The 18346-nt window shown below is 40.1% G+C and overlaps 1 protein-coding gene and 1 pseudogene across 1 annotated transcript; one reads left to right on the top strand and one right to left on the bottom strand.

Annotated features, from left to right (window-relative positions):
- The first annotated feature begins 259 nt into the window (after window positions 1-259).
- LOC120105115 lies at window positions 260-357 on the top strand (annotated as a pseudogene).
- Window positions 358-17328: 16971 nt separating this feature from the next.
- Window positions 17329-18145, bottom strand: LOC103705114. Its single transcript, XM_008788728.4, has one exon. It carries the CDS (start codon window positions 18100-18102, stop codon window positions 17635-17637), a length of 468 nt encoding a protein of 155 aa, XP_008786950.1. The 5' UTR covers window positions 18103-18145; the 3' UTR covers window positions 17329-17634.
- Window positions 18146-18346: the final 201 nt, after the last annotated feature.

The following is an 18346-nucleotide window of genomic DNA, read 5'->3' on the forward strand; positions in this document are numbered from 1 at the left end:
TGCCATTTTAGCCTGAATATCATCCTGAGTACTAAGGTTGTAAAGGCCCCCGTGTCCAATGCTAGTAGGCTTAGCCAAAGGTTTATTCACTCTATCCCCTGTATCCCATAATTGTGCAGTCTCTGCGAGAGAGTCTAAATAGTCCCATGCCTCATCGGGTTGCTTTTCTAAAAATAGACCATTGCACATAGTCTCTATAAATTGTTTTAACTGTGGAGACAACCCTTCGTAAAAGAAACTAATGGTTCTCCATGTTTCAAACCCATGATGAGGACAAGAGAGAAGCAAATCTTTAAATCTCTCCCAGCATTCATAAAATGTTTCATGGTCTTTTTGTTGGAAGTTACTAATGTGCCTTTTCAAAAAGTTAGTCCTTTGTGTGGGAAAGAATTTTTTCAAGAATTCTCTTTGCATATCCTGCCATGTTCCTAGCGATCTAGGTCTCAAGGAGTTCAGCCATGTTTTGGCTTTATCCTTTAAGGAAAAAGGAAACAAGGTCAATTTAAGGACATCTTCCGATACATTTGGCACTCTAAACGTGATACTAATTTTCTCAAAATCCGTAAGGTGAAGATAAGGGTTCTCGGATTCCATTCCATGATACTTTGGCAGCAATTGAATTACCCCTGGTTTGATTTCAAAGTGTCCAACATTTTCAGGAATAATCATGCATGAAGGTTGACTAGTCCTAGTAGGGTGTAAATATTGTCGAAGTGTCATAACTGGAGGTCTACCTTCATCACCATGGTGACTTCCTACATCATCAGGAAAATTTGCCATCTCAAAAGGGGTGAGATACTGCGAAGGAATTTCAAGGATGTGTCCTAAGGGATGATCTAAAGTTGTACGACTTAATCGACCGGTGTCGTCCCTATTCCACCCTAGCATACAAAGTTTCAGAGTTTATTTATTTATTTATTCTTTTAATGATCACCCTTGATCTTTTCTTAAAGTTTTTTTCAATTTTCAACTAGCAACAAGGGTTAATGAGATATGATAATAATAAAATTCTGATTCTAAAAAAAAAATTTAAACACAGAAAATTCACAACAGACAGCAGCAAGGTTTCAGATTAATATAATGGTCGTAAAAGTATCCGAATGGCAATCAGACCGTTCAGATGAAAGAAACACAGGTCTGCACCCGACGACCAAATTTGAATCCAATCAGACGGTGAATTACTCAGATATCAGAGTTTGATGCAGACTGTGCAGGGAATAAAAAAAACAGCAATAAAGATTCAATTTTTTTTTTTTCAAAAGAAAAATACTAACAAATCAACTAAAAATTAACTCTAAAAATATACTAATAAATCAGCCGTTCTCCGACAACGGCGCCAAAAACTTGATGCAAAAATAAAATTGTTCTCCCAAGTGCAGGAGAATCGCACAAGTAGTAAATTCTCGGGAGTCCGAGGTCGAATCCTCAGGGAACGAAATGTATATGAGATTATTTAATATAATTTTAGATTAATTAATTCAATAAATTTGTGGATTAAAATTATGTTTGATTTTCAGAAATTAAAATCGGAGAACAATATAGCAAGAAACAAAGTTTAATAAAATAAAGATGGTAGGGATCTGGAATCCCCCTTGACGATATTGCACCCAAGAAATAAACTCTATGGTTCTTGATTAAAAATGAATAGTAGGATAGATCTAATCATGGTATATGTTTCATGAACATATGAACTCAATTTCTAAGCATTCGTCGTGCTTTCTACGTCTACGACGAATCAAATACTAAAGCAATCCATATATCAATAATCATAATCCATTTAAGAACTATCTACGAAATAACTATGCATGGATCAAAAACATATCAGTAAATATGATTCATTGAAGGCAAAAGTTTAGAGTTTACTTCAAAGAGCAATACATCAAAGGTTCCTCCATCTCCCTCCTAAGAAATCAGCCACCCATTTTAAAAATTAGTCCCCCTTTCATTTTCCCCTTTTCCTTTCTTTCTTTTTTTCTTTTCGGAAACAGGGGAGGCCCTGTTTCCCTTTCTCTTTTTTTTTCTTTTGACAGAGGGCCCTCCTCTGTTTCTTCTTTTCTTCCGAATGAGGGATACCTCCTCCCAGCCGAGAGAGCCCTCCTTTTAAAATGCGATGAGTCCCTGATCTCCCGGAATACGTGGAGATGCCGAGTATCCCGGACGCGAGAAGCTCGGACGTGGATGGATCGCGATCTTCGCGGGATGCACGCGGACGCTGGGAGCTTCGCGGGTGGATCGTTGGAGATTCGAGAGGAGCTGGGATGCGTGGACTGCTGAGAATTGGGAGAACCTGGGACGCATACGCTGAGATCACGGACGCGGGATGTCTGGGAGAGGCTGGATCGCGGTGGATTTTTGCACGCGGACGGCCGGGACTTTGCTGGGATGCGGGATCTTCGAATGCGGATGGCTGCAGGATGTTGGGAGGTTGGGTAGCGAACGGATGAGCTTGAGATGGAGCTGGGACACGGAGACTGCGAGGAAGACGGAAGGCTGGGAGCTGATGTGGCTGGAACTCCGAAGAAGCTGGAACGGAAGCTGGTTCGGACGCGGAGGATCCCAGATGCTGAGATGCGTGGGAGAACTGGGATGTATGCTCTGACTTGCGGGAGAAGCGGAAGGAAGCTGAGATCTGGGACTCCTGCGGGATCTGGTGAAGGCTGAAAATCGTGGTGGATGCTGGGAGCTGATCACACGCGCTGGGACGCGGCGGAATCGCCACGGACGGCCGGATGTTGGACTCGGGACGCTGAAGCTTCGTGGACGCACGAGAGAAACACTTGATCGCAGGTTCCAAGAGCTGGGAGAAAGGCTGATCACAGCATGATTTGATCACGGATCCTGAGACGCGGACGGGTCTTAAGAGGGCTGATGTGGCTCACGGATGCGGACGTGGAAATGCTCGAGATGCATTGTGGATGGCTGAATCTGGGCTCTGTTCTGCAGTTAGGAAGATGCATTCTTTTAAGATGAATTTATATAAAATAATGATAAAAATTATAATAAGTGCTAAGGATAAAATATTTAATCATGCAAATGTTAACACCTATTATTTATCATTATTTTGCTAGCATTAAGCTAAGTTAATGGGTATTTAGATCGCACTTTTGTGCTCTCATCAGCTGGACACAGTGGGCAAGTTGCATCGGGGGGCTGGACCTCTCTATAGACATGAGATGTTGTAGGGTAAAGGTGGGGTTGGGCACCAATAACTGTTAGGTGAGGACCCAATGACGACTTTATTCCTACGGTTATACGGTGGATCTGACTTAACTAAGAAATGGGACCAATAACTGTTAGGTGAGGTCTTCATGGCTTAGAGACCAAGAAGCACTGCAACATGCTTGAGAAGCATTGTACAAGAGTTGTACATTCATCAATCTATGTGTCATCAATAACTGTTAGGTGAGGTGGCATGTAAATCGGTGGAACCGCAGTACCCACTAGAAACCCTAGTCGTGTAGGATTTCCGTTTTCCTACCAGGGGAGTATGAGGAAATCGAGAAAATAGTGGGAGTTACATTTGTTCTAAAAGACCTTAGAACAGATTAGGATCAAGTACAAAAGTCTAACTAGAATCTTTACTCTCTGCAGATCATAATGTCAGCCTCAAACCCTTTGACCCGTATTCTTGAGACCAACCGATTGACCGGAACCAATTACAAGGACTGGCTTAGAAATCTCAAAATTGTTTTGAGCTGTGAGAAAATAGGCTACATACTCGATTCAGATATCCCCACACTACCAGCACGTCCTACTGATGTTCAGCGACAGATGCAACAAAAATGGCTGGATGATGACATTAGAGTTAAATGCTATATGATGGCATCCATGTCAAATGAACTCCAATGCCAGCATGAGAATCTCAAGACTGCTAGGGACATACTAGCACACCTGCAAGAGTTGTATGGTGAGCAGAGTCGTACAGCTCGTTTTGAAGTGTCCAAGAGGCTCTTCAAGACAAAGATGCGCGAAAGGCAGTCTGTCCATGATCATGGTCTGACTATGATCAAGGACCTAGAGGAGCTTGAGAAGCTCGGAATGAACATGCACAAGGAATTGCAAGTGGATTTGATCCTACAGTCACTTCCTGATTTATTTGGTCAGTTTATAGTAAACTACCACATGAATAAGATTGAATGCACTAAGACTGAACTGATCAATATGTTGGTAACTGCTGAGGGAGCCTTGAAAGGTTCAAGGGGCAATGTCCTTGCTGCTGAGTTGACTTCTGGTTCCAAGAGAAAGTCTACTTGGAAGAAAAAGAAGCCTGCAAAGAAGCAGAAGAAAGACAAGAAGCCAAAGAAGGAAGTTCAAAAGAAAAAGGCTAATGACAAAGAAAAATGTTTCCACTGCAATGTCGACGGCCACTGGAAGAGGAACTGTCCTTCATACCTCGAAAGCCTGAAGAACATGAAAGGTGACAAACCTTCAGAAGGTATAGATTTGCTCATAATTGAAACTAATCTAACGGTTTCTTCTACTTCTAGTTGGGTTATAGATTCTGGTTCTAGTGCTCATCTGTGCACTACCATGCAGGGTCTAAAGGAAAGTAGAAGGCTGGCGGAAGGTGCGGTAACCCTTCGGGTTGGCAACGGGGCAAAAGTTGCTGCTGTGGCTGTCGGCACCTACCATCTGCGACTACCGTCTGGTTTTAGTTTATTACTTAGAGACTGCTATTATGTACCTGCTGCTAGCAGAAATTTGATTTCTGCTTCATGTCTAGCACAGGAAGGTCATGTTTTTACATTTGACAAAGACTGCTGTTCTATTTATTTAAGAAATAAAATAGACGCACGTGGTTTTATGATTGACAGTCTCTATCATTTGCATATGGATGTATCTATAAATGTGTCTGAGCAAGTAGTGAATGCCAAAGGATCCAAAAGATCCAGGGATGAGATAAACCAAAAATATTTGTGGCACCTCAGGCTTGGCCATATTGGAGAGGACAGAATGAACAAATGGATAAAGATGGGCTTCTCGGCTCATTGACTTTCGAGTCATATCCAGTTTGCGAATCCTGTCTTCAAGGAAAAATGGCCAGATTACCCTTTGTAGGACATGGGGAGAGGACCACTGAAATACTTACCCTAGTACATACAGATGTATGTGGCCCATTCGATGTGCTAGCCAGGGGACGTTATTCGTACTTCATTACCTTTACCGATGATTATTTACGGTATGGGTATGTGTATCTTATGAGACACAAATCTGAATCTTTTGAAAAGTTCAAAGAGTTCAAAAATGAAGTAGAAAAACAAACTGAAAAATCCCTTAAGGCTCTTCGATCAGATCGAGGAGGAGAATACCTTAGTGGAGAATTTCGGGACTATCTCAAGGACAATGGCATAGTCTCACAATGGACTCCTCCGGATACGCCTCAACTCAACGGGGTGTCAGAGAGGAGGAATCGGACCCTATTGGATATGGTTAGGTCCATGATGAGCTTCACTGATTTACCTATGTTCCTTTGGGGAGATGCCTTACTCACAGCGATTTATTTATTGAATAGAGTTTCCTCTAAATCAGTTCCTACCACACCGTATGAGATATGGCATGGTAAGAAACCAAGTCTTGGTCATCTCAAGATTTGGGGATGTCCGGCCCACGTCAAGAGACTACAGACAGACAAGTTAGAGGCTAGGACCATAAGTGCTCGTTTTATAGGATATCCTAAAGAGTCATTAGGATACAATTTTTACATCTCAGAGGATCACAATGTGTTTGTGAGCCGTCATGCCATCTTTTTGGAAAATCAGTTTATCCTTGATAGAGGCAGTGGGAGGAAAATTGAACTTGAAGAGAAAGTCTCTGAAAAGCAACGAGTCATGGATCCTATCGAACCCATTCATACAAAGCCAGTACACGATGTCCCTCAACCACCTCGTAGATCTAGTAGGGTCTCCCATCCTTCCGATAGATACTTAGGTATACTAGAAGAGGATACCGAGGAAATGTTCCTAGTGGGAGATAGGGATCATACACAAGATCCCAAAACCTACAACGAGGCGATATCTGATATCGATTCCGAGAAATGGCTGGAAGCCATGAAGTCAGAGTTAGACTCCATGCATTCCAACCAAGTCTGGACCTTAGTAGATCCACCAGAAGGTATTGTACCTATTGGATGTAAATGGATCTACAAAAGGAAAATAGGTCCGGAAGGAAAGGTAGAGACCTTTAAGGCAAGGCTGGTGGCGAAAGGGTATAGTCAACGCGAAGGCATTGACTATCAGGAAACTTTTTCACCTGCAGCCATGCTGAAATCCATCCGAACACTGCTTGCCATTGCAGCATTTCATGATTATGAAATCTGGCAGATGGATGTGAAAACTGCTTTCCTGAATGGATATCTTGATGAAGATATCTATATGGAACAGCCTCTGGGTTTCACTTCCAGTGATGGAGATCACAAGGTCTGCAAGCTGCAAAGGTCCAACTATGGACTAAAGCAAGCATCTCGGAGTTGGAACACTCGTTTTGATGACGCAATCAAAACGTTTGATTTCATCAAAAACGAAGAGGAACCGTGTGTTTACAAAAAGGTTAGTGGGAGCGCTGTCGTATTTCTCGTACTGTACGTGGACGACATCCTCCTGATAGGGAATGATATTCCCATGCTAACCTCGGTCAAGGTCTGGTTGTCAAAAGAGTTCTCCATGAAAGACCTTGGGGAAGCATCCTATATTTTGGGAATAAAGGTCTATAGAGATAGATCTAAAATGATGCTTGGCCTATCACAGAAAATGTATATAGAGGAAGTGCTGAAAAGGTTCAGCATGGAAAACTCCAAAAGGGGTCTTTTACCCCTTAGGCATGGAATTCATCTCTCCAAGAAGATGTGCCCCAACACATCTGAAGAGATTCAACGCATGAGCAAGATTCCCTATGCATCGACAATAGGGAGCCTCATGTATGCCATGCTATGTACACGACCTGATATAGCTCTTGCTGTGAGTGTCACAAGCAGATATCAGTCAAATCCAGGTGAAGAACACTGGACAGCTGTGAAGAATATTCTTAAGTACTTGAGAAGAACTAAAGATTTATTCTTGGTTTTTGGAGGATCATTAGAGTTGAAGGTAGAAGGATACACAGATTCAGACTTCATGACTGATGTCGATGATAGAAAGTCAACATCTGGATATGTGTTCTTGTGCAATGGTGGTACGGTAAATTGGAAGAGTTCCAAACAACCGATCATTGCTGATTCTACTATGGAAGCTGAATACATCGCCGCCTCCGAAGCTGCTAAGGAAGGCTTCTGGTTCAAGAAATTCATTGCGGAATTGGATGTAATGTCATCAGATGCCATAACACTCTACTGCGATAATAATGGCGCCATAGCCCTTGCTAAGGAGCCAAGGTCTCATCAGAAGTCCAAGCATATAGAGCGGCGCTTTCACCTCATACGCGACTATGTTGAGAAGAAGTATGTCGAGGTGCAGAGAGTAGACTCCGCGGACAACGTGGCAGACCCATTCACTAAACAGCTAAGTCAGCAAAAGACTGAAGCCCACCTTGAGAAGATGGGACTAAGATATATGACTGATTGGCTTTAGTGCAAGTGGGAGATTGTTAGATGTATGCCCTAGAAGCCAATTTTTGGCTGACACATTATTAATTCTGGGACATAATTTGTATTTGACTTTATTATTATTGAATAAATAAAAGGCATCTTTTTCATTTATATTGTTTATGTGTCTATGAATCGTCCAAGAATTAATAAGATGATGATGCATATTCTTAAGAGTTAAGAATTTGAGCCATGCATCATTGGTGATTAATTTCTAAATGCTCCTGATCGATGGATCATCACGAGGACGGTGATCAATCCGATGAGATCAGTGCACAGATTACTTTCCTTAAGGATGGACGAGACTCGAGTCCACAGTGTGGCGACACTGAAGTAATAGTGCAGGTGCTTGTTAAGAACAAGGGTACTGAGCGTGACCAATACAAGAAGTCACTTGGATGTCTATCCACTCGTCAGTGACTTGCTTGATATTGCAGTAGTGTGACTGGTCCTTTGACCTGCGGTGCTTCGGCTACTCACAGTGAGGTTATTGTAGTTTGACTGCACACATACATGGTCTCCAGCCATATGGGTCCATGCAGTGTAGATTGGCTGCAGTAAGTTTACTGTAGGAGTAGGGTATGCACCTATAAGGAATCTATCAACCTTGATAGATAAGGAGAGATCCTATGTGATTTATAAGACTGAGTTCGTAAGACCTCGGCCGGGGCAGTATGTACAGTGGAGAAAGAGTTTTCCACTCTCGAACTTAAGTCGAATAAATCTTCACATATGACAGACGATGGGGTTTGACGAGTTGTCCATGACCTCCGTCCTGTAGGGATCCGCGATAGTAGGACTGTATCACATATTAACTGCACCTAGAGGTTCACCATTCTATTCTGCTGGGTAGCCACTACATGCTGCTAGGTGTCACTGGTGGATGGTGGGACTCATAGGGATTATCTTGATGATCGATAAACCCTAATGAGTTGAGTTGGAATCGTTCCAACCCATTGAAAGGAGTCTTCAATGATATTGTGATAGAGATCACAATATATCTCACTACCAGTCAGAGTAGAACCTATGGGGTCACACACATTAGAAGTATTGACCGATCTGATGGTTGAATAGTGATTAGGAATCACAAATAATCAATTCGATTGATATTCAGTTGAAGAAGGAACAAAGGAAATTAATTAATTGGACTTGAAACAAGAGTCCTACTTCGAGTAGGATTCCTAGAGTCCTAATTGAATTAGGACTGGGAATCCTAGTTGGAGTAGGACTGGGATTCCTACTTGGATTAGGATTCCCACAATCCTACTTAGAATAGGATTTTGAATTCAATGTGAATTCCTACTTAGAATAGGATTCCTAGAAGTCCCAATTGGATTAGGACTTCGGATTCAAATTGAGTCCTAATTGGATTAGGACTCAAATTAAATACATCCTAATATCGATTAGGGTTTTTAAGTCACAATTAATTATTAATCTAATGAATCAATAAGACTCCTAATTGGATTAGGAATGAAGAGTTCAATTGAGTCAAAATTGATTCAAGTACTAATTGGATTAGGACTTACCTAGATTGGATCCATTGGTTCACCCTTGGGCTAAGCCTAATAGGATTAGGGCTTGACCACATTAGGGCAATGCAAACCCTAATGTGGACTAGGGTTTACCAAGAGGGAGGGGCGCAAGCCCCTCCCCTTGATCACTTGGTGCGGCACAAGAGAGGGGGCCGGCGCCCCCTCTTTGGAAAGTCATCTAGGGCTCCTACTTTGGAGGAGCCCTTGATGGCTATAAAAGGGCTTATGAGGCCGGCGCCCTAGAAGCATGGAAGCCTCTCCCTCTTGTGCCGTGGCCACCCTCTCCCTCTCCTTGTTTCAGCCGCAAGCAAGGGAAGAAGAAGATCCAAGTGTTGGCGGCCTCCTCCCCTTCCCTTCCTTCATCCAACGCAAGGAAGAAAAGAAGGCTGCGTGGGGATTCTTCTTCATCCTCTTCTTCATACTTCTTCTTCCTCCTCTCAAGCATATTCAAGAGTTGAAAGAAAGAGAGGAGATCAGCCATCAAAAGAAGTCTTTGCAAGGGAGCTAGCACCCCGGGAAGACAAGAGATCTTTGATCAGGTCCTCTGCTTCGTGTGGATACCCGTAGAGGCCGGACGTTTGAACGGCTTCAAACGAACCCTCAACCTAAAACCACGAGCTTCAGTTTGCGGTGATCATCTACCCGCACAAGGTGAAGATTTGATCTCCCTAAAGGTTTTAAAAGTATTAATCCTTATCTAACTACGAACGGTCTAGAAACAGCGTTCATGCGATGAACGTCGATCCCGCTTATGCCGATTCCGCTGCAATCTGATTTTTGTTTTGAAATATCAGCGGCATAGGCGGGTTCCCAACAGTGGTATCAGAGAATTGACATAAGTAAGATAGTTAAAATTAAGAGAAACCAATTCACCCCCCCCCCCCCTCTTGGCTTGTCACCTTGGGTAACATAATTGTATTCGTATTCATGAAAAGATATGGAATCGAATATGGATATACAGTATCTGATCCATTTTCAACACTAACGATATACTATGCTAGTTGTATTTATCTCTGTTGTTGTACCCCTTACATTTTTATTTGTTTTCTTTTAAATCAATTAGGGAGGCAATGATGTTCATATATTTTTGAGAAAAATCAAGTAGAACCACATTAAACCAGCATGCACAATTGAGTCAAAAGTAGAAAAATTAGTGGATCAGCAATGAAAACCAAACATGCATGCCTCTGCATACTTTAATAGCTCATGGAAATTCAGTTTTCTTGGCGAAAAATAGTGGAGTTAAGGTCTGTTTGGGGATGTTGTAGCTTTTAGCCAATAAGTAGTTTTTGGTAAAAGCTAAATTTTGAGGTCAAAGCTATTTTGGGATAAAATAGTTTTTTTGCCACAAAGGTGTTTAGCTATCAAGATCCAAAAACCTATCTAAAGCTGTAGAAATAGTTTGCTGAATATTTGGTTGGCAAATCTAAAAGCTACTTTTGAATGACAAAATAACCAAAAAGGATAAATACCTAAAATAATTATAAAAGTATTTAGATATAAGACAAATGAATACCATGATGCAAATAAATTTAATAAAATTCATATAACATTATTTTTTGAATATTGCTAATATGAAAAATAAATAAAATAAAACAAATAATTATTATGCGTGTTTCATCAAGAGAAAGTTACACTAACATACTGCAACACCTATCTATATATTAACAGATCATGCATGTTATCGCGTACTTGAGCCGTGAAGTAATCATCTTGTGCCACAATGTTTGGTAGGGGCTTCTGGATAGTATTCTCATGGTTAATGTCATTCTCAACAAATGGTATGTAGTCCTCATTATTATCACCCTATCAAACTCCTCATCATGCTTTGCATGTTTTCTAATATAGTTATGAATTGCCATGCTAGCAATAATGATTCTTATAAGGGACTATCCATAGACTAAGGAATCTATAGGGTATTTGGTTATCCTGCTTATATGGAGGCATTTGGGTAAGTGTAACCCATCTATTTTTCCAAACTCCAAATGTACGCTCTATAATATTTTGGAGTGATGCATGAGCTTAGTTGAATGCCTCATTTGGACCTTGTTTTGGTTGACTACCACATCAAATTTGAGGAATATGAGACCTTTCTCCTTTATATGGTGCCAAGTGCCCTTTCATGTTCAAATATCCCACATTAACGACATAATATTTATCTCTTCCAAGCATAAATAATGTCATATCGGTTATAAAAACTATTCATTCCATTTATAAAGTTCCTAACATAATTTATTTATTATATTCACCACCTTTTCGGATGTGGAAAGATTTATTTCTAATCTTCGTAAAGTCTCAACTAATATACATGTATCATGAGTAGTGCCTTCCCATCCAACCTATACAAATGTAAAACATATTTCAAACCCACATACTGCCATCACATACTGTTTAATACAATCTCCTCCTTATATATGGAATTTTCTTATCCATAGGAACTACCATATGAACGTACATTCCGTCAATAGCACTAAAAGAATCGTACATATTGTATAATAAGTAGAGACACTAATGAATATAGAAAAATGCACAATTCAAGTATACATGAATAAGATATCAAGTTGAGCCCTTACTTTGAAAAATGGGTAAAATTGTGGTCTTTACCGAATGTATTCAAGGATGATATCATTATAATCTGGTGGAGGCTGTATCATGTCAAATATAAATTTCTTTGATACTCAAAGAATTCTATGAAATTGTTTGCTAATAGTCACTCGAGAATGTTGAAACCATTCTTGAACAAATTTATTACTAACTACATGGCCCAAGATCAGCCAAAAATAGCCATTATTTCTTCAACACTCATTTCTCTGGTACTTATAAAACCATACTTATCCCTGAATAGTCTGCAAAGATTTTGAAATAAATGTGTCTCCATTTGGAATTGCTCATATTATCTATTACCAAGTTATGCAAAATATTCACAACCCACATATGACCAACATACGAAGGATATCTACATGGCTCCTTATAAATATATTTGAGAAAATAATCAACACATGTTGCTAGACTAGCTATTACAAGTGCATCAAGCTCAATATCACTTTTATTATTCCCCTCTTCAATATCATCCTCTAGGTGAAAATCCAATTCATCCCAATCTATATTCACTATTATTGGAAGTAAGCCCAAATCATGATCAATTTAAAAAATTTCCTAAGAATATAAATATGAAATTGAACAACTATAATTATTAAGATGGTTATAAAAATATGAAAGAAATTATGCATCTACCATGTTATCATATATCCACACTGTCTAAAATTATAAGAGCTTACTTCCAAGAATATAAAGATGCTCAAATCATCCAAGCATAAAATAATACTTTAAAACTAACAAAATAACAAGTGGTGAGAATACAATCTTCATCCTACATGAAATATAATAAACTTATTTCAATAACATTTCTATTAAATTTTTGAATAATCGAGTGTGCATTATAAAGCTAAGAAATTGGAATAATCTAAAACTAAAGGGTAGGATCTATAGGTAGATGGTTATTGTCTTTGTCATAAAATGCTTTGATTCAAGCAAGCTGGATAGTTGGGTCAGCCAAAGCAACAAATATCCCTGGACATTCACAGCGCAAGAATAATTGAGTTCTAAGTAAAAAGAGATCACTCTCACTTTCAACTTCTGAAAAAGTGCCAAGCAATTTTTCCATCCTTGAAATGCTACAATCAGGAAGATCATATCTAGTTGAGTAGCTGTGCATAGGGATCCAAATGGGTTGGGTTGGATCGGGTCATAAGTGACTCGACCCAACCCAATTTTTTGTTCAGGTCCTAATATTGGATCCAAACCCAACCCAAAAATTTTTGACCCAATGGGTATTCTAGTCAGGTCGGGTGTATATATAATCCGACCCTAACTCAATGAGTGAAAACTACATAAAACATATTATATCGGACCATACAAGTGAAAGTGCTTAAGCATCAAGGTTAATGCCATTACGGTCTAGAATAATAATAATAGGTTCAACCTTGTTAGCTACAAGAAAAATTTTCTGTTCATATATAAATACTTTTTTTATGCAAAAAAGAATTACGTCCATGCTAATCCTTTTTATTCAATAGTGACATCTCTTGAATTTGTTAAAATGCATTTACTACTATTTTTTCCAAACATATTACTAGAAAAGCGTTTATAGGCTAAGATGGGGAATATAGTTTTGATAATGGCATATGACAAAGTTTAGTAGCTGCAATGGACTTGTCATGAATCCATCTTCTTCCACATGAAAAAATTATACTCTATTTTGCCTTCATAAGTTTGAACTTCCTTCTTAGGAGAACAATATTCCCATTTAATGTAACTAACCTAAGCCTTCACATAAAATTGATGTCATTCGACCGTACATAAAAGACAGTCTCTTCTATTCCTCTTGTCGTCAAATACAAGAAGAGATTAGAGAAATAAAAAGTAAGAGACCCTTAAGCACTCCTATAGGCCCCAATGATGTACCGAGTTTAGGTTAGGTTGGATCGGGTTATCGGGTAGAAAACCCAAAATTGCTTCAAAAATCAAATGGGTCGAGTCGGGTTGGGCCAGGTCAAAATTCAGTAAACCTAGACCCAACCTAAAAGAAAGAACATGTCCAATTTAGAACCCAACTCAGCCTCATGGGTCCTTTAAATCGGGTCGGATTGAGTCTAAGCAGGTTGGGTCAGGTCGGGTCATAGGTCAAACTGACCCATTTGCAGCCTTAACTGTGTTATTACTCTCTACAACATCAACTAGCCAACCAATTATCTTGATCAAAGTAGAGGCAGCTGATTCTTGTTTGCTACCGTTTGAAGCTAACCCTCGTGCGTCGCTTGTTCTCCTACGATATGGGATCATTGATGAGGTATACTTATTATCCAAGTTGGAAATCATATTCTCTAATTCCAGTGTATAGTACTCATGCCTATCATCATCTTCAACTTCCTCATTTGTAACATTTTCTGATATCCTAATTGAAGAGTTCAATTAAGTCATGGTTCAATTAAATTCTAATTGAATTAGGATTTGGAGAAATTAAAATAGGTGCACATAATCCTATTTTGAATAGGATTGGACCTAAAACTAGTCCTAACCCAATCCCCACTTAATTTGATTAAGTGGGGCTAACCATATGGGAGAAGAGGGAGGGGCGTACTGGCTGGATGCGTGAGGAAAAAAGGAGGGGCTATGCCCCTCCTCATTTGAATTAAAAAGGGGATAAAGATGAGCTCCTAAAATTTAGGAGCTCATCTCTATCCACATGCCATAAAAAAGGGGCTTCAAGGGGCTACGAATTTTTATGGTATTTTTCCTTCTTTCAGCCGTGAACAAGAGCTCCTCTCTTCCTCCTTTCATCTGCCATCAGCAAGAAGGAAAAAGAGGAGGTGTGCATCTCCTCTTGGACTTTCTTCCTTGGTTCTAGCGCATGGAAAAGAAAAGGCTGCGAAGGGCCTTGCATTCTTCTTCCTAGATCCCTCCTTCTTCTTCCTCCTCTCAAGGCAATCAAGAGTTGATTCAAAAGAGAGGATTTCAGCCATCAATAGCCATCTCTGCAAGGGAGCTAGCACCCTGGGGAGATACGAAAGCTTCGATCGATTCACTACTTCGTGTGGATACCCATAGAGGCCGACACGTGTGCGGCTTCCATCGAACCTTCAACAAATCCACGAATATCAGATTTGCGGAGACCATCTACCCGCACAAGATGAAGATCTGATCTTCATAATGATTTAAAAATGGTTTAAAAGAATTAATCCTAATCTATCTATAAATGAAGTTTTAAAAATATGTTCATACGATGAACGGGATCTCGCGCATGCCTTCCGCTGCGATCTAAAAAATTTTTGATTTTTCTGCGACATGCATGGGATACTAACAAAAAGTATATTCTCTTTTGTGATAGTCAGAGTGCCATTCATCTTAGCAAGAATCCTAGCTTTCATTCAAGGTCGAAGCATATTGATGTAAGGTATCATTGGATTCGGAATGTGTTGGAAAAAAAGCTTTTGCAACTAGAGGAAATACATACTGATGAGAATGGGTTGGATATGATGACTAAAATTTTGCCTAAGAAGAAGTATGATATTTGTATGCTTAAGAAAAGCTTGGTAGAGCCTCTCACATAAGGTGGAAGGGGGAGAATTGTTGGCCAAGTCCCACCTTATGTGAGGTGGGACCCAGCAATTTAAGTAAAAAGAAAAAAAGAGGAAAAAGAGAAGGAAACAAAAAGAGTAAAGGGTTAGGGTTTATTATTCTATTAGAGTGTGGATGAGAAGAAAGAGAGGGCAGCCGCTTTGGTAAAGTGCTTGTGGAATCCATCTCAAGGAGGAGGTGAAGATCTTATTCAAGGCATCTCAAGAGGAAGAAGAACCTTGTGCAAACCTACACTCGGTGAGATTGTTCTCATTTTATTATTGGAGCCTAAACTCTTTTTCATATAAACTTTTTGTTTGTGATCCAAGGAAAAGATTCTTGATGTATGTGATCCTCTAGCTTCGCCTAGAGAAGATACTTTGTAAGCCTATTATTGTTGATAGTGGATGTTTGTGGTGGACTTAGGTTTGGTGGTTTTTTTCCTCACATTGGAGGGTTTTTCATCTAAAAATTATTGTCTCTTGCTTGTGGTTTGATTTTTGGTAGTTCTTGCATTGATTAATTATTGTGGTATTCTCATTCTACTCACATAAAGATAGGAAAGTTGTTTATCTAGTAAGAAGTTTTTCCTAACATGAAGGTAGAACAGGAAATAGAAACTTATTGCAAGTCACATGCTTTATGTTTTGACCGGATGCACCGTGACACGATAGTACATTCTCGAATTATGAGTGCTGTCCGAAGGACTAGGGAGCTACGTGGAGATACTCTCATAATGGTTACAGGGCATTCAATTGGAGGGGTTATGGCTTCCTTCTGCGCGCTTGACTTACTGTAATTATTGTCAATGCTTCTCATACAAATTCATATAGTTGTCAATAATTTTATAGCAAAATAATTCTCATGGATCTTAATAATTCTTTATACTTGTATTCTTGAAAATCTTAAAAATGTTCCATCTAGCCTGAATATCGCTCTATATATCTGAGAATTCTATTTTAGCTAATCTTTTTCATAAAATAATTTGCAGAATTCGTGGCTCATCCCCGCCAATTATCTCTGTGATCATATTACCAACTATATCATAATAATTTGTATGCTTTTCCTCCGACCTTTAGGAGCTGCCATATGTAGTTCTTTCAAACTCATAGGCAAGTGAATTCATTTTCAGCCCTCCTTGTTCAAAGTACTTCCAAGGCCTTGCAAAACAAAGATCAGAATCTCTGTTCTTGATTTTTGCCCTAGCCTTTGTGGGTCTGCAATTAACCATTCGATTTCAGATGTAAATCTAAGAAAAATGGGTTAAATTGATGGGAGAGAAAGGCAACGGGTTGCTGGTTCCTTTACAAAAGCACCTACAATTTCTCGAAGAGAACACTGCAGGCCTATAACTCACGCAATGACATCTGAATTCAGATGCAAAAAACCTGAATTACCGAAACAGAGAGTTCTGTTTCAAAAAGAATTCTAAAATATTATAGTCGATGAATGTCAGCCGTCAATGTAACAAATAATCAGATAGAATTGTAAACAGAGAGTTCTGTAAACAAAATTGAGGATAGCTTAGAGCTGCAAAACTGCAGAAGCTAGAGAGTTCTGAAACATAAACATTGGAACCTGGTACAGAAACAAAGGAGCCTTATCAATCTTCTACAGGGCTTTGAGCAGGACGTGTAGATGCGGGAGCCAGTGACGGAGACGCAACAAAGACCCACGGCGAGTGAGTTCCTCGTGCGCAGCAATTGCCGTTCGATGGCCGGGGATCCCATGGAGAGAGCAGGGGAGAAAACATAGGAAAGGAAACAAAATAAGGGAGATTGGAGGAAGATCCCACGGTGATTCCACGGAGAGGAAGAGACTGAGAGGTTTCTTTTCTTTTGTGGGAAGGATAAAAAAGAAACAGATATGCATAGAGTCCGGAAGAAAAGATGCGCGAGGGGCATCGAGGAGCAGCGCAATATATTTCTGAAAAAGAAAAATAACTTTCCGCAAACATAATATTCAGCTTAGGGGATTGCATCGACAGGAAGCATGAGATGATCGGCTTTACGTAAACCAGGTTTTGAAGGATTTTCAACAAAATTTAGAATTACTATGGAATTATAATCAACCACTTAAAATTTTGCTTTAAGATCAGAATCATTTTTGACGAGTGCAAGCCCCAAACATGCACTTAATTCTACTGAAGGTGAGAAAATGACTTTGCACCAAACAATAATTCAGACAAGGCATCCTGAACCTTTCACTCATCCGAACATCCCAAGGTAGCAAAAGTAGCAAACACTGAGAAGCCATGTGGAAAGGAAGACTCTTCACCATCACCACCACAATTTAACAGGTCTAATTAACTTTTATTGGCACCTAAAGGACATCTGCTCAAACCAAAGGTGATAACAAACTCATAACACAACGGCAAAGAGTAGCTGCGTGGTATGATTAATCATCCATCTAAGAAGGGTGGACCTTCGAAGTGGCAAACGCCGATTTCATGGTGGCCGTGGCTGAGGAAAGGGCCGCGTCCAAGTACTTCTCGGAGGAGCCAACCGCTGCGGCCCCAAGGGACTGCCCCATCTTCCGTGCAGCGTCCGCGGAATGGACAAGGCTCGAGAGCTCTTCCTTCGAAGACTTCTCGGCTGCGTCGTAGGACTGCCGGAATTCGGCCATGGCGGCCTCCATAATGGAATCGAGGTAGTCCTCGGCTTCCTTCAACGAATTCATCGCATCTTGGGCCTCCTTCTGGTGCTCGGCCTCGACGGATGACCAGGACGCATAGGCCTCTTGCTCGAAGAGATCCAGAATTTCCTCGATTCTTGCAGGATCGAAGTTCTCGTCCTCGAGGGCTTGGTTAGCAAGGAAGGAGAACTGGGAGAAGAGTGCTTCCATCTCCGCTTCGCTTTCCCTTTCTTGGGGGGTCATACCCTGCAATTATTGTACTTATAAAGAGTGAACCATGGTGGGAGAATACGTTGCACCTTATCTGTGCAAAAGCATTTGCTTACTTTCTGGACTAAATTAAGACCCGATCAGACCCAAAAAAACCCACATAAAAAATATTAAAATGTTTTTATAAATAATATTTTTTTAGAGAGTGTGCTAGTTTCAACCTGTAATATCATAAATGCTGGTTCCAACCAGTGATGTAAGGAAGTTGGTGGTTACC

This window comes from Phoenix dactylifera, unplaced genomic scaffold (genome assembly GCF_009389715.1).
Source record: "Phoenix dactylifera cultivar Barhee BC4 unplaced genomic scaffold, palm_55x_up_171113_PBpolish2nd_filt_p 000195F, whole genome shotgun sequence".
Lineage (NCBI taxonomy): Eukaryota > Viridiplantae > Streptophyta > Magnoliopsida > Arecales > Arecaceae > Phoenix > Phoenix dactylifera.